General features: G+C 42.0%; 1 protein-coding gene across 1 annotated transcript in view; it reads right to left on the bottom strand.

Moving 5' to 3' along the window:
- AFF3 (ALF transcription elongation factor 3) overlaps positions 1 to 17,586 on the bottom strand; it is a 325,490-nt gene that overhangs the window by 121,369 nt on the left and 186,535 nt on the right. Inside the window, exons 5-7 of the mRNA XM_086481828.1 lie at positions 15,139 to 15,225; positions 9,439 to 9,475; positions 3,070 to 3,121 (exon numbers count right to left, since the gene is read on the bottom strand). Of these exons, the coding sequence (XP_086337954.1) occupies positions 3,070 to 3,121; positions 9,439 to 9,475; positions 15,139 to 15,225 (176 nt within the window). The remainder of the gene's footprint in view (positions 1 to 3,069; positions 3,122 to 9,438; positions 9,476 to 15,138; positions 15,226 to 17,586) is intronic.

Genomic DNA, 17,586 nt, shown 5'->3' with positions numbered 1-17,586 from the left:
TTTGGCCCTGGGGCTGCAGCTCTCAAGGTTATATCTGTTTTTGAGGACCTGGAGACCAGTGCAGGAGGCAGGAGGAACGTCTTGAGGGGAGACTTCATGTAAATGCTCAGTTCACAAATGCCTCACCGGCTGATTCAGGAGGGTAATCAACCTGTCCTTTGAAGCTGCATAAATAATGCTTGGATGGAGGTAGTAAATCTGCACCAGGGATGAATTAACTGCCATTGAGTCATATAAGCTTGGCTTGAGTGTGTGGCTTGTAACATGCCTGAGGAAAATAAAAAAGACACTTGCAAGAAAGAAACATTAATTTGCTCCTCCCTGTCTTTTCTGTTGTTTTTATCTAGGCCAACACGACTTGCTTTGCGTTTTTTTTTTTGTAGCTGTTTGTTCCATTTTCACAGTGAAACACTGATTCACAGTGAAACAAATCCACAGTTTCTCCTGGTCAGGTCTGAACATGCCTCCTCTCCTACATCAGTGTCGCTCCTTTTTAGCAGCCCTGCCAGGAGATGCCAACTGGATTCCTTTGACACTCTCTGGAGAGCGACACCTCGCAAGAGGGTGCAGGTTTTTTACCTATGGAGACCCCTGGCAGCGTTCGTGTCCTCTCACACACCTCTCCCCTTGCACCACCGCCGCTGGCTCCCAGCTGCGTGCCTGGGCACTGTTGGGGCTCTTGTCCAGCTGTGCAATGGGCTGGTCTTCTCCATGTACACAGGGGAAGAGTACATCCATTACTGTAGACAGACGCAGGCATATGAGCTCACACATCCACGTGTACGCATACACTGCAGGTCCTTCTGGTCATGCATCTTGTGCACAGGTGCGAGTGCTACAACCCCAAAAGAACAAAGTCTGTATTTATGCATGAGAACCAGGGGTAAAAGCCTGTCCTAGAAGATGGTGGAAAAGAGAAGAAACCCAGGGAAGGCCAACAGAAGGTAGCTGAAAGGGAACTGGGACATCAGTGTGCACCTACATATCAACATGAGTTAATTTACTTCACTGTAACACTCAGGTATCCAGCCATCTGATAGCACATACATTTTAGTTTACTAATAGCGTTTGCTTGTAACACTCTCCCTTCTTTCTCATTTTGAGTGTCTGACCTCTGGTTTTCTCTTCCACTGCTCTCCGTTTTATTATCTTTTTCTGAAAATTTGGCGTTTGCAGTTTCTTTTCCTCCTTCTTAGCTGTATCCCTCTCATCTTCTTCCTCCTCTTTTAGCACAGCACTTGCTGGTTACCTTCCTCTCATCTTCTCCTTTCTCTCCTGCCTCCTTTTCCACACAAACAATTTCTCTAACTAGAGGGGCCTCTTCTTCTTGAACACAGTCATTTATCAGTGGTAACCAGCTGTTCTAACTTCTAAAAATTGCTGTGGGAACCAATATCTGCTGTGGCATAGCCTTAGCATATAGTAATAATATAAGATAAACATTATAAATATACTATATCTAGTAGACAGCACAGTTTCAGAAGGTGACACTAAGATCTCTTATTAGGCAAGGAACTTTTCACACCTAACCAGATTCTGAAGCCTGCTGTATCTAATACAGCACACTATATGCTATAGTATGTAGCCTCAAACCAAAACCACAAATATATTGGGCTGTATTCTGGGTTCCGAGATACCCCTGTTGTGGGTTCAGAGGTCTTACAGGACTTTAATCCAATGAAGGGATTAAAGAGAAGAAAGGAAAGTAAAGAACATTCCTCATCAATAAAATACCATCTAACTAGAAAAAACACTTTGGAGGACACTCACATCTTACATATTGTTAAATATCGGCAAAAATAAATGTGTTCATTTCTCCAAAATACCTCCAGATGGCATTAAAACCCTTCTTCTTTTGGTCTTTATTGTGATATTATTTTAAAAAATGATAATTATTGGAATCATTCTATTAACCATTCCCAGCAATCATACTATCAGAAGGCGTAAGGCTGCTAATGCTTAATTCATTTATTTAGTTTGGCTAAATATGCTAACGTACTGTAATTACATTCCACAACACAATCTGCAGGACAAGCCATTTCTTACACCATGTCAAATCTTTTTCTAGATTCATTTCCAGAAGATTTTTAATGTGTATTTGCAGCAGAAATCAAAACATCCCACAATAAATCACCGTTATTGTACCTCCTTCTGTGACTGCTTTTGGCCATATAACAAATGGTGACACCTTGCAAGATTTACATGATATAATGCTCTGAATTTAAATAACAGGAATCAGAAAATATAAATTATGGGCAAGATGCACTCTGCACTCTAAAATTCACATGACTGACTGTTACAAGAACTTCCCTCCCTCAAATGAGATTAAAAAGGTGAATGGTTTTGCAGAAATTCATAATGCTCCTGCCTGGTAGTTATTAAAGGAATTCACTTATCTAGCTCAGTTTGGGAGACTGATGTTTTCGGGTTTCTTTTTTTTTTTTAACTTGCAGCCCATCTGTTTCATAGACTGGTTTATGTTGGCAAAACAATTGAGTCCTTTGTATACTAGAGTTAAAAATGGTAAAAGCTTCTATTGTTGCACTAGAGTGAAGGTGAACACTGATATATTACAAGTGCCTGTTCCTATCTATTTCTCGACTTCTTTTGTTAATTCAAAAACATCAACAAAATCGTGAGAGACCAGAGATAGCTGTAATTGGATTTCAAGTAATTCAGAGGTGAAGCTGCAGACTGCAGTCTTTTAAAATTACATCAGTACATCAAAGGCATATGTGACATGATGTTTTTTAGCAAGTGTGACAAACTCCAGCAGCATTAAGGTAATGTTGAAGTCAGGGTGCAAAGGCCAGCCTCGCACACCCACAAAAACCGACTCATAACTATTCAGCACGATATGGAGCCATTTCACTTGCAAAGATCTCTGACTCGCTAGCATGCAAAAGTTCTAGGAATAATTAATGTTTAGTCATTATCTAAAAAGCCATTTTAAAAAAAGCATCAGTGAAAGCACTTTATCGTAATGAAAACAAACAAATTCTATTTTGCCCAACAAATCTGATAAAAACACAGCTGCATTCTCCGATCTTAAACGCAAAACTGACTTACGATGTATGGGTTGCGCTTTTCTCTGGACTCTTTGGCTCTACATCACCTTTCCCTTCAAAAGAGAAGAAGAAAATGACATCAGAAATGGGTCAATATGGAAACTGCTCAGATGTGACATGTCGACGCTTTATTCATTGCTAACACTGACCACTCTTGCCACACGTGCAGACCGCCGCCAAGGCAGTCACAGGGCTGCGAGGGCACTGCTGGAGCATTTGCAAGCAGGGAGTCAACCCTGACTTGACTTTTCTTGTCACTGCCACATGTACTCTGGAAATGTCAGGCAAGGAAACTCCACAAGAGAGGCTGCTTAGAGGACACACGCTTTAGCAGGGACAGCAGACCTTGGAGCAATGGAAAGGATTTCTCTTGGGCTCTACAGCTCTGCTATTGAGAGCACACCCCATCTAATATGCATGTGCTCCAAAACCCTGCTCCAGGAACAGTAATTATTTCATACAAAGCAAAACAGCATCAGCGGGAGCTAGTAAGGCAGTGATTAGGACACAATTCTGCCAACGGATGTTTTGGTTCACATTAATTTTGACAGCTTAAGGATCCAATCTTCAGCTCCTGTAAGTGAAGGCTGGGGAAGCCCTCTTTGCTATGTTGTATATTTTGGCTTTGGCACTCAACCCCAGGAGAAGTCAGGTAACCAAACACTTGAGAAGTATCAGAGGCCTAAGGGATGCCTCTTCACATTTCTTTATGACTCACATGGGGCCTGGCATAGCATGTTGGCTTGTGATGATCCCCTTCTTGGGTCCACAATCATATATCTGCCCAACACAACTTAGTTATATAGCACAGACACCAATGAAGCTGGCTGCTAGCTGATGGGGTGGTACTGCTTCTGCTCAGTCAAGCCAAGTCCTTCTTCCTTTCTGCCCCGGCCCCCCAAAAAGTAAGACTGATGTCGTTTGCTGTAATTATTGCTCTCCAAGTAACCGAGAGAGCTGCACTTCAGTGTAAGATTTTTGTTTAGCTCTACCGTGGAGGTACAGGGTATGCCACTCGAATCACCTTGAACTTGAATTCTGGACCTAGCGACTGCACAGCTGCTGCTCCTCTTGTGTGTCGCTGGATGCTAATAGCTGTCTACACATGAGTTTATGTTGCCTAGCAGACAAGGTGGCGCAGAGGTTGAGTGTGACTGGTTTACTGATGGATGTGTTTTTCTCCATTACCTTTTAATGAGCTTTGTTAAACAAAAATCCACCTGTGCATTCTGAAAAAAATATAGGAAGTGCTTATTTTGGTCAGGCTGCTTCGGTGCTGTCTGATTTTCTGCTCATTGACTTGAGTTGAGCAGGTTTTGGATCAGCCCCCAACCTATTTCATGCACATGAACATTATGTATCATCCGTATGCTGCTGACAAAGTCCTCACCTTCAGCTTCCGTACAGTGTCAGGGGGCCAGCAATGGCTATAAGGGGCACCTCTGGAAAACTTGCTGTTGCCTTTAGAAGAGGCAGGGTGTTTCTACCAATGTCCTTACACTGCTGCACAGAAGCAAGCTGAAGGACTCACTCTAGACAGTGACCTTCTGGAGGCATGTCTCTTGTAGTTCTGGGTATGGCAAACACCCTTGCCGTGGTGTTTTTAGATCTTATCCTCTGCTCTGGAAGGGTTTGTGTCAATTTAGGTGCCTAAACTTTAGCAAACAGGATGGGGGAAGCTCTGGATGACTTGAAAAACACCAATGCCTCTCCATGGACCTCTAGGAAAGCTAAGCACTTACTGCAGGAGGACAGGTAAAGGCACCTAAAATTCAGGCACAAGCGGAGCATCCACACAGGATGGAACACGTCCACTCCACAACCTCTAGGTCACTTTTCACTTTTTAGACTTCAGAGAGTATATCCAGATGATGAACTCTCTGGCTAGAAAGCTGTTGCTACAGTATACGTTTGTCAGCCTTAGGGTGCCTGGAGCCCTGGAGCTCATCTGCATGATGGTAATTCGGAACAAGAAACCAACAGTAACAGTTGGCATATATTCAAAGATTTTCTATTCGTAACTTAGGCTTTTTATAAGTGATGAATTATTACCATGAACACTGGTTTGTCTGAGTGTGAGAGGGAATATGGATTCCTGAGTGCTTTGCCAGCAGAGTTCACATCAGTTCTACTTTCAGCAATGTACGTTAATGCAGCAACAAGGGAAACAGCGTAAGTACTGTGAGGAGAGAGAAAAGGAAATCTCTGTGATTTAGCCAAACTGGATATTAATGAATTACCCTACAGTAGGCATTTGCAGCTGCTTTTATGCTAATCGTCACTTAACATATTTCTGTGCAGAGTGGAAGGACGAAGACTGTACAGATGGTAGAAACACAACAGTCCGGCCTATCAGAGTAGAAAATCTGGCCATTAATGCTTTATCAGTTCTTACCAACTTTGTTCTCACTTGACAGAATCATAGAAATTTTAAAAATGTGTATAGACTAAGTATAGTTGAGTGTCACAGATACGGTACAGCTAAGAGTTTTGGATAAGCCTATGTAAAACGGAATTACCTGTCAGAACAAGTTGTTTTTTTCGCACTCACTTTTTGCCACACTAAGATTTGCTTTCCATTTCCCTTGTAACCTGCCAAATGCATGCAGGTGCTGTTGCTGGCATTTGCCATATTTCTAAATCCTCTCTAGCTCTGGCTTCTTCTTATGGGCAAATTTGCGTTGTCCTTTGTTTTTTTTTTTAGTCTTTTTGGAATTGACAAAGAATATGCTATCCACCTTGCTGTGGGACTGCTGCCAGCACACTTTATTTCAGGTGCTAAGCACTCTGTATGTCTCCTGAAACAGGTGTGGATGTGTGGGGTGTGTCTGTGTGCTGATGTGTGTATGCACACACCTCTAGAAACACACAGTGGAAATCATCAGTGTCCAGATCCTTAGCCACAGAGCTGGAGTTCTTTGTTAGTTTCTATGTCATCTCACACAACTCCTTTCATAATTTTTTTAGACACAACCAGAGGAAACGTGTCCAGATTTCTCCCATTTAAAAATAAATTTCAAACTAATTTTTGTAGGATTTCCCCATTGAGTAGTGAGTGGTCAGAGGAGTTTTCTCTCCCCTGAGTTGGAATTTCCGTGAATCATTCAACCTAACCAGGCCAAGGTTCCCTTTCTAGGTAAGAGGGATAAACAATATTTATTGTGACAGAGCAGTAGAACTCCAGCCATTATAGGTTTTTAAATGCTTTGGTTTCCTTGTGAGGGAAGGATGATAGAAATGCAAATGTTATCCACAAGAAAGACAATGACTGCAGCTGGAGTAAAACCATTGCAAATGACAGGCTCAAGAGCCACTCCAAGAAGACATGGTGCAATGGGAAATAACAGCTAATTTGGACTCTGAAGATGTGCATTTGGATAACACAGTACATAGACCATTAGATTTCTTTCCCACATAGGGTCATTTGCTAGCATTTCCTCACATCCCGTATTGGGTCTGTGTGGCGAGGTTTTGGTAGCAGGGGGGTTACAGGTGTGGTTTCTGTGAGAAGCTGCTAGAAGCTTCCCCTACATCTGACAGAGCCAAGGCCACCTGGCTCCAAGATGGACCTGCTGCTGGCCAAGGCCGAGCTCATCAGTGACGGTGGTAGTGCCTGTGGGATAAAATATTCAAGGAGGAAAAAAACTGTGCAATTGCAGCCACAGAAAGGAGTGAGAATATGTGAGAGAAGCAACTCTGCAGACACCAAGGTCAGTGAAGAAGGAGGGGGAGCAGGTGCTCCAGGTGCCAGAGCAGTGATTCCCCTGCACCCTGTGGTGAAGACCATGGTGAGGCAGGCTGTCCCCATGCAGCCCATGGAGGTCCACAGTGGAGCTGATATCCACCTGCAGCCCATGGAGGACCCTGTGTTGGAACAGATGGATGCCCAAAGGAGGCTGTGACCCCTTGAGAAGTCCCTGCTGGAGCAGGCTCCTGGCAGGACCTGTGTCCTGGGCAGAGAGAGGAGCCCACGCTAGAGCAGGTTTGCTGGCAGGACTTGTGACCCCACGGGGGACCCATGCTGGAGCAGCCTGTTCCTGAAGGACTGCACCCTGTGGAAGGGACCCACAGTGGAGTAGTTCATGGAGAACTGAAGCCCGTGGGAAGGAGTCACATTGGAGAAATTCATGGAGGACTGCCTCCCATGGGAGGGATCCCATGCTGGAGCAGGGGAAGAGTGTGAGGAGTCTTCCCCTGAGGAGGAAGCAGCAGGAGAGACAATGTGTGATGAACTGACTGCACCCCCCATTTTCTGTCCCACTGTGTTGCTTGGGGTGGGAGAAGGTAGAGAACTCACGAGTGAAGTTAAGGTAGAAGGGAAGGGTGAGGGGGGAGGTGTTTTAAGACTTAGTTTTTATTTCTCCTTACCCTACTCTGATTTGATTGGTAATAAACTAATTTCCCCACCTTGAGTCTGTTTTGCCCATGATGGTAATTGGTGAATGATCCCTCCCTGTCCTTGTCTTGACCCACAGGCCTTTTGTTATATTTTATCTCCCCTGTCCAGTTGAGGAGGGGAGTGATAGGGTAGCTTTGGTGGGCACCTGTCATCCAGCCAGGGTCAAGCCACCACACATCCAAATAATTTTTCTCCCAAATTTCCTTTGAGTTTGACACACAGGACTGGTAAAGTCTATGTCTTATTCTAACTGTGTTTTATTCTATGTCTTATTCCAGCACCTTGACAGGAATCCTCACAGATACAGGTCTCAGAGGTAGTGAAATTCCCTCTGCAACATTAGGAAAGGTGTCTGGGTGTCTGACAGCAACCCTAACTTTTGTTACCAATGAAAAAAAGTGTTTCTGCATGGGTTCAGCTGTTCTTTGGTTTGGTTGCAATCAGCCAGGCAGTACCAAGTGCAGCTTTAGCCCAGCTGCAAATATATGCTGATTTTGCTGAGCAGGATGAATGATGAGATGAGAAGCTGGAGGTGCTGTGGTGCAGGAGGGCAGATGGGGGAATCAGAAGTAAAGTGAGGTCGGAGCAAGTAGCAGAGGAAAGTTGTAAGGAGGTAGGACCAACGTCCTAATCCACAGGAAAGCAGATTTCATTAGTTCTGCAGAACAACCTATTTTATGCAAGTATTGAAAGAAGGAAATACTCAAAATGAAACTATGACCAAACACTGTGGCCTCTGATGTCATCACGAAGCCCTCAGCTTAGCCGGTGTGTTTGTCATGCTCATGACTCTGTGTGAGTGTTTGCATAGCCCTCTCTATTATGGCCTTTTTGTGCTTCCTTCTCTCATTACTGTATTCATTATTTTCTGACTGAACCTCATCCCCTTTGCCTTTTATTATTTCCTTAGTGCTGGTACTCACAGCAATATCAAACCGATGCCAGCAATTAAGTGACACCACTGCATGTTTCTTCACAACATTGTCTTCCACATGCTGACCTTTCCCCAGCAAAGAGCCACACTATTTTAATAGCCTACATCTCCCAGCCTTGTCTCTCTGGATGCCTTTTCCCTTACGCAGTGGGTGACCAGCTACTTTCGAAGCCCTACCTACCAGCTCAGGGCATTTTTCATCTTCAGTCACAGCCCTGTAATTTGCAAACAGGGCTCTGTGCCGGCTGACAGGTCAGGAAGCTAGCAAAATAGTTCTTTTGGTTGAGATGATTTTATGTTGAGAGTCGTATAGGTTCATGTATTTTTAATATGCAAGACAACATTAACAACAGTCAAAGGTGTCAGGGGAGAGGATTAATATTTTGTTTTGCAGAACAATTCAATCTTTCCTTTCAATACAGCTGTTAAGTTTTTTACTGTAACTAAATGTAATTAAAGTGCGGCTGATCTGCACCATGATTTGTAAATTGGATCCACTGAGAAGCCCCAACCAGCATCCACACAAACACGCATTGCTCCCCTGCCCACAGTGTTAGTCAAAAAGACCCATGGCCATATGGTCTTTCAGACGTTATTTGGTGTTAATTTGGCAGGATTTATGTAGCTTATTACTGAGCAATAGCCACAAAATATACCATTGCCTATGAAAGACAAATGATAACAAGTCTTCCTGCAGAATTTTCTGGCAGTCTGGATCTGGCTGTGCAACTAGGTCAGCTCTTTTCTGGCTTTCTAAAAAAGCCACTCTTTTGCCCTTTCAGTCTTTCTCATCTATATAATGAAATGGCCATAACGAAATTAATCCCTTTTGTTCTTCCCAGTCCACCAAAAGAGCTGACGTTCTGACGGTCACTCTTCAATTCAGTTCTCCACATTTGGCCATAGCTGAGCTCTGCCTGCTGAGGCTCTGTGCTGTCCCAGTCTGCTACTGATTCCTCACACTATCAGTCACTTGTTTTTCACAGTCATTGTCATCCCTTCCACCCAATGCAGCCAAAAAATGGGTTGGTACTTACTTGTATTGCTGTGTCCTGTAGATCCCTGTTGTGACTCCTACAGTAATAATAGAAAAAAGGTACAGTGTGTTATTATTTATAGCAATTTTTAGCTGCAATACTTGCTTGAACATTACCTTAACCATACAAACAGCGTTGTTAATTGTTCATTCGGTTTCAAAGTAATTTTCAATTACAAGAATAAATCCAATATTTCTTTGAAAATCCATTAATTCTAAGGCTTGTAAACTTATTTCACAACAATCCTTTAATGGTGCAATTCCTTGTATAGCTTTTATGACTCTCCTGCTCACTATTCATTTATCGATCAGCCAAAACTCGTCTATTATCATCTACAAGTTTAGATGAGGAGACAGAGGGAAGACCAATATTGTTTCATGGACCATTGGATTCCTGAGGTAGTAGCACAGCTGGTCTTTCCTTTTCACATGTTGATATTGACAGCACCAGAGAATGGAAATACAGACTTTAGTTCTGGGTCCCTGAGATTACAAGGTCAACCTCGTATCACAAGTGCAATATCTGTGATTATGGTGCAATAAATCAGACAATTTTTTCCTCATGTGCAAATGTCCACATATTTTACTCATGCAATTTGTCTACATTCATAAAAATATAAAAGAAGCCTATAAGTAGATGGGAAATACAAATACAAACTTTAACAAAAAGATATTTAAATAAGGAAAAGAAGAACACTTTTCTATCGATGACAGCAGGGAAGGCGTCCCGTATGTAACTCTACTTCTGAATAACCCAGACACATACAGGAATACCACCTCGTATACACGCTGCAGTTACAGCTGCGATAAAGACTGACTGGGGAGGCCAGGCACCCACAGCAGCACACCCGGTCATTTTTGATGAGGAATTAGGTGCTGGATGAGATCCCTGATCCACAGAGACTGCGCAATGAGCTGAAGGCACAGCTCATCAAGAAAGGAACTGCAAGTCCCCAGAGAGCTCATGGGTGCTCCGACTCAGCTGAGCTGAGATTTTGCACCAATTGCTGCGGAGTCAAGGCTCTCCAGACTGCATGGCTTTGATCTGTAAGTTTTATGCAGTAACACACATCTGCAATTCACTGCCATCCTACGCACCTGAAATACGAGACATCAAATTTCTGGGCAAGCTCTAAGAGTTTCTGCCTTCAACTGCAGTATGAAAAGATCTGTACCATGTTTCACATGTCGACAATAATTTCTCAATAATTTGAAATTGTCTACTTTTGACAAATTGCCTCAGCTTTTTGTGAATGCTTCTGATGAAGGGATATTAAAGACTGTTTTTTTCTGGTGACTGAATGTAATCTTAAGAAGTCAGGATCAGCTTGCAGTGGTGATATAGTGACATGTACACTTGAATTTAAATGCTATTCCAATAGCCAACCAGCCTGCCAATAAAGGTGGGCTTTTAGAGCATGTTCAGTTTCCAGAATAGTGAATTTATGTACCTAGAGAAGTTTTGGGAAAGACAATAATTTTGATGGAAATAACCTTGGGTTTTTAAAAGTGTTTGAAACCGCTAAACAAGGATCTCGCTCACTCTTACTCATTTTCATTGACCTCAGGAAGAATGCACCCTCCCCTTTAACTGCCTAGCACAGTATCTTACCTCTGCCATTGGCTCTGCATAGTCTCAAATTTGACATCAGCAAAATATATAAGCTATCACATTTCCACTTTTCAAGTCATTCTTTAAAATAAGTGTCTTGCTTCTCATCAAACTATTCTTAATTAAAAAGGCTAATACAAAATCTCATAGCGAAATAGAGAATTGTCCCACTGAGGTAGAAAAAAAGTACGCTTTATGTAACTTAAAAATCAAAGGTGAAGTCTTCACTTCTGGAGATTATTTTCCAGTGTATTTTCTCCAGCTTGTTAAAAACAACAAGAAAGGAAAAAGTAAATGAATAAGATAAGTAAAGAATAAGATCACTATGATAACTTAGCTTCTGCTGAGAATAATCACCCAATAGCTTTGTGACAAGACACCAGTTCTCTCAGAGTGGATAAATTAATTCCCAAATAACAAAGTGATGGCTGATCCCATAATATTACATAAACATAACTAGAAATCAAACTCCTGATCAAACTTTCAAGACATGAAATCACAGTAAAAATGAAGAAAGAGGGCAAAGCAGGCAGCAGAATTAACAGCATTTTTTCCTGCACAAGAGAATTAATGCCTGAACATGAAAGCTCATTCGCACAAGCATCAAGTGAGCTCTTATTTACCAAATTTAATTATTCATTTAAAGTTTATTTATTAAGATGTTTTTAATAAAATTACAATCAAATAATGCCTGATCATTTGTACATAACGAAGTGTGACAGAGATAGGAGAAAGGAAAGCACACACAGCCTGTCACATCACACACTGATTCAATTATCCTTAAGCTTTGAAAAACAAGAAATAAAGAGACTGTCATTGCCCCTTCCTAGTAAATTCAAGAGTACAAATTAATTCCACAGAGAAAGAAAATTTAATGTTAAGGATGAAATGTAACTTTATGCCCTCTATTACATAAAGGACAATTCACTAAATACACTCTCCCAGCAGCACTGTGCTGGGAAACCTACTGGGTACTGCTGTGTGTGTCAAACCTGACCTGGACTTTCCTTCCATTCTTGTGCATTAATGCAGACCTCCCATGTTAATGAGGTCTGATTTCATATACAGGTACAGCATACGCACATACATCCCCCTGATTCACAGAGCATATAGTTATATAGAAGGACACATCCACATGCGCGTTTTCAAATATGCAATTCTGTTATATTTGTGATATATAAACCTCAGTTATTTAACTTTTATCACTAGACTGATTTCAAAACCAGTCTAGCTACAGTTGCTGTGGCCTTTGCAACTTTAGTAGTCTGATTAATAAGTTTCAAGTTGTCCGATCACTGATTACTTGAGTTGCAGGTTAAAAGCTGTGTGGCATATATGGGAACTAATGATGCTGACACTCAGTTTTTATAGACAGAAAAGTAAGGATGATTTGCATCCTTGCAACAGGGCAGGAGACCTACAAGTTTCTCTTTGTCTCGTTCCCCAAATGATGAGTATCTTTACACTTGGGAACTGTCTTCTGTTAAAAAGGATTGCATCCTGCTTGCTTCTCTGGCTGGAAGAGTCATTGCAAACGAACTGATCTCTCAACACTGCCATAAAGACTGAAAATGAATTCACAGTACCATGCATTGCTTGGAACTAAGAGATGAAACCAATGCCCTGAATTTAGCCTTCTAGCCTCTTTGCTGGCCTTGGCCACTACTTAACTGACAGGCCCATTTATCTGAATAATGTGTGATCCACAACAGTTTGGTGTATTCCTTAGGTTTTAACAAGTTGGGACAGTAGCATAGCTTACCTGTGGCAAAGCTTCCTAAGAGTTATGGAGGCATCCTCTACGAAATCCAATAAAGATTTTACACCACACTTTGTGAAAAGCAACAGCTAGCTTACAAAAGTTTCAAAAACATGTTAGAAAAATTAGGAAACCATTCTTTGCATTTTGGAGCCTGAAGAGCAGATGCTTTCTAAGTCTGTGACTGTATAGTTTCAGAATAAGCCACAGAATAGCTTTTAACTATTTTAAAACATTTAAAAATAGAGGTGTGGCCAGTAATGCAGGATTTTTCAGGACTCTGGAGTGTTTTGTTAGGTACTTCTTTCCCATCTCACACAAAGCACTCTAATTCTGATCATGCAAACCACAATACAGTTGTGATGTTATGTGTACAAAAGTATGCTCATATATTATTAGATTAAATCTTGTCCACCCTAAGCTTAAATAAAATGGAAATTCTACTTTGGTAAGAGATAAAGAAACCACCTAGAAAAAGCTGTTTAAAAATGAATGGTAGATCTCTGAAATAGCTCTGCATTAGAATATTAGAATATTTCCCAGAGAGATGGATGAACAGGCAGAGAGAAGACGAGACAGTCAATATCAACCATTATTCACATATCTCTGCCCTACGGTTTGTGGTTCTCCCATTCCTATATTTATCACAATACATTTAGTTGTGAGGAAGTTCATTCATGATGGCCACACAGGTACGCTGATGGGTGCATACCTTGCCCACGCATGCCTGCATGCATGCCATGAAAGCACATCGCGTGGGGATAATTATGGCAGAAGCTGCAGAGCTGCAAGCACCACTTTTTTTTGTCATCCATATCTGGGCATTTCATCTGCTTGTAAGCTGCTGATGCATCTGTCTCCTACTGGACTTACTCTAACATAACAAGCCTCTAGCCCACCTTACATCTGCAACCAGCTGTCTGCCTTCAATGAGCAAACAGACAGTTATTTCCCTTTTTTTCTTTCATGACATGGCAGACATGTTTTGGTTTACACCCCTGGTACTTCAAAATCACGACACTCTCATCCATGGAAAAGCTGTCTTACCGTAGGCAAATCTTGAAGGTTTCTTGGCTTTCTGGTTATAATTATTCCCTGCACTAAATTTTGCAGAATGGACTTAAAAGTTACCAAAGGAGCTTGCTTTAACAGGAGAAAGACTATAAACAGCATCAATACTGTCTTTCAAGCTTGAATACTTCATGAAGTATGCTTGTGGCATACAAACAGATTATGGCGATACAATGTGAAATTTTTATTGCCTCTTGCATAGGATAGCTGATTTCATTCCCTTCTGACTTACCAAGTATAAATAACACGGTTTCCCCAAGCTTATGCCAATGAGCTTTAACATGCCTCAATGCGTTCTCCCTGGGATACATGTACAATACTGGAGCTAGTTTCAAGGGACTGTCAGCAGGACCAGTGGCCTTGGTCCCTTCAGGGACCAAATACTCCCCTGGCAAATCCTTCTGTGGCCCCTCTGGGCATCATGGCACTGGGTTGCCTGCCTCTCTAGCAGAGCTCCCCCTGAAGCCAGGTTGGTGGTAGGGGGTGTATGCCCACTCCTCAGCCCCCGACTGCAGAAGGCAGTGTATTAGTAAAGCCCACCTCAGAACTCAATGGTTTCAACAAAGAAACGCAGGTAGCAAAACCAAATGAAGCAGGAGCAATGGATGAGAGCAGCAGCTTCTTGACTCGCTGCAGCTGTATGTGCCCTGAGGTGTCAGTCAGGAGCCTCAGCAGGTGCCTGGAGAAGGCACCATATCTGGATACTCCACCAGGGACACCTGTGGTTTTGCCTTGTGGTGAGGAACCTGTGACCCACACACCAGCATCACTGCTGCTGCCAGGAGACACGCAAACAAGCCCGGGCAGCCCTGCAGAGGCTGTAAGCAGGAAAAAAGGCAGGGGATACTGGCACAAACATGGAGAAGGTCATCAACATGGCACCAACCTCAGCCCAGAGACCTCACACGCTTAGTCAGGGCTCATGTAGGACATATTTTGAGGTGCAGGAGGTATGGTTCTACGTGATATCGACAGAACAAGGGGAAATGGCCTTAAGCTGCACCAGGGGAGGTTCAGGCTGGATATTAGGAAGAATTTCTTTACTGAAAGGGTTGTCAGGCATTGGAACAGGCTGCCCAGGGAGGTGGTGGAGTCACCATCCCTGGTGGTGTTTGAGAGATGGGTAGATGTTGTACTTAGGGACATGGCTTAGTGGTGTTGGTAGAGCAAGGACAAAGGTTGGACTCAATGATCTTGAAGGTCTCTTCCAACTGAAACTATTCTATGACCCCATGATTCTATGACATTGCATGTCTTACCTTGTTTGGGAAGGGAAACTTGCTTTGTTCTGCCTTTCCTGGTGTGTGAATAGCTGACAGTGGTGGAGGCCATGAATGGGTCATCTCCTGAAAAACAGAATTGTACAGCAAACTCTGTTTAGAAAGTCAAAGGAATGTGAGACAATGATAGTATACCAGCAAGAGTGCCTGGGTAGTGGAATATTTAAGTTACTGCAGCTTCTAGGAAATGCCCAGTTTACATATAACCTAGACAATACATAAGCTACATTAATTCTTATCATAGACTCTTCAGAGCAGTTCTTAAGCAGTTTCATTTTTCTGAAGAGTTAACACATCTTAAGTGAAAGAAGTTTGATTTTTCTGACAATCTGCAACCACATTTTAATCATGCAATGTATTCTGTCTGGTGAGACTAACAGAAGAACTTTTTTTTTGTAGTATGGGAACAGAAATTTCACTTCATGACCAAGTAATGGGGTACACAATATGGACTAATCACAAAATAGGTTTCATAGACAAGGCTAGAATGATAAATGCTTAACGCTTGCTCAATGGTTAATTCCTAAAATTGCCTTTATCATTGTAATTGCAGGCTACAGATATGTGCCAAGCCCTAAACAAGGTGTGCTGCATTCTACCTTTGTCTCCCCCCCGTGTTGTTTTGAAGGACATTTTTTAATAGCTAAGAGACTTTCATAACTTGACCTGTCTTGTATGCAGTTCCTTGACACAGCTTCAGGTAGCAGGTAGATACATGTTCAATACCATTATCATTCAGGCCTGAATGAGTTGGTCTCCAAAGCAAGGCTGCTTTTGGGGAGGTATAAATTAAACACTTCAGACAAGAAGTTTGTTAAGAGAGATGCTTCATATTCCTCTCCAGTGCAGACTGTTAAAGAACGAACATGTTTTTTGACATGTTCAGTACCAACAGCCATAATATTTGGTACACAATAACTTAACAGAACTAATACAAGAAGTAGCACAGAACGTGACAACCCTGAAGAGCTGGCCCATAAGCTTCAAGAGCTGAAGAGCAAATAAGATCCTGCCTAAGCAGGGGGCTCGCTGACACTATCAAGAGTTTGCCTGGCAGATGCTTTGCTGGGTTTTGATACCATTAGCTGCCTGTGGAATTGTTTCTCAGTGATATTCCAAGGAGTCGTGCTGAGACCCACAATTAGTCCCCAAATAATACTGGAGTTATATTTCCATGACTCATTCCTTTTTAAAGAGAAAAGAAAACGTTCTTGTTTGAAAAAAGGTCTCTGTGAGTCTCTTGCCCATCCTTCATTAGTGCTGATGGAAGTGCTTCCTGATCTGGCACAGACTGAGCCAGGGCATTTTTTACATAGAGGAAAGTCTTCAGCTGTTCTGCCAATGAAAGGATCAGACCTCTAAACATAGTTTGTTAGTAATAAATGTCACCTTTAAAGTATTCTTAATAAACAGTTTATTTCCTAATAAAAACTGCATTCTTTTATTTTATTTGAGGCTAAAAGTTACATGATTTATTATACTTCTGTAATCTATGTGCATGCCTCTAATCAGAGAATCATCTGGTTTGCAGTTTCAGTATCAGAATTGCTTTGCTTTTCAGTTCTTTGACGCGGATTGTTCATCTTATGACTTCCGTATCTGAAAAGTGCCGGCAATAATACTATGTAGTAATTTTTAATATACAGTGAGTTCTTTACACTCAGGCAAGAAAACCACAGGCAACCAGACTGTTGTTTGCTACAAGTACCTGACACACGTGCTATTGTTTTCAAAAGATCAAGGAATTACATATTCAGAAATATTCCAACAGTAAAGCTTTATGACAATAAATTGATGAAAAGGATATTTGCAAGTGGACAGTAATCCTAAGGCTGTGATCTAAGAAGTATTGTTTTCTCACCTGCTTTTCTCTGCTTTTGCCTTACAGGACCATTTGCTTACTTTCTGGAAAATGGGATGTTGTGCATATAGACTAAAGGTGTTTCCACTGGTAAACCCCTGATCCCAAACAAAGTGTTTTTCCCTAAAAGTTGAGGTGCTGAGCCCAAAAGCATGCACAGGAATGAACTATGTGTCCCTTCTGAAGGGCAATGCTTTACGTTATCTCTGCTGATTGAAGAATTGGGGCAGCCAGACTGGGAATGTCTGGTGGCTTTGACCTAAAGTTATCCTACTTGTGAAATATGCTATTCAGTACTCATGATTTCCATTTGCCCAAGAAGCAGTTCCTCCAGGTTATACGGTGGCTGACCCCCACTGTCACCTTCAGGCAAGCATCTTCTGAGAAGTCTGCTATATGCCATGCAGAAACCAATCTGTTACAGCAGCAGAGCTCTTCCCTCCCACCTTGCCTGCCTGAGTCTTGCAAGTATGCCTTCAACCAGGGAAAGGACCAGAGGACTGATTAAAAATAAGGGTGACCTTTTTTTTTGACATGTCAAAATCTTTCATTTCTTCTTTTCCCCA

The sequence above is a fragment of the Leptosomus discolor genome, chromosome 1 (genome assembly GCF_034619465.1).
Source record: "Leptosomus discolor isolate bLepDis1 chromosome 1, bLepDis1.hap2, whole genome shotgun sequence".
NCBI lineage: Eukaryota > Metazoa > Chordata > Aves > Leptosomiformes > Leptosomidae > Leptosomus > Leptosomus discolor.
The sequence above is the reverse complement of the archived record's forward strand: the minus strand, read 5'-3'. Positions and strand labels throughout refer to the sequence as shown.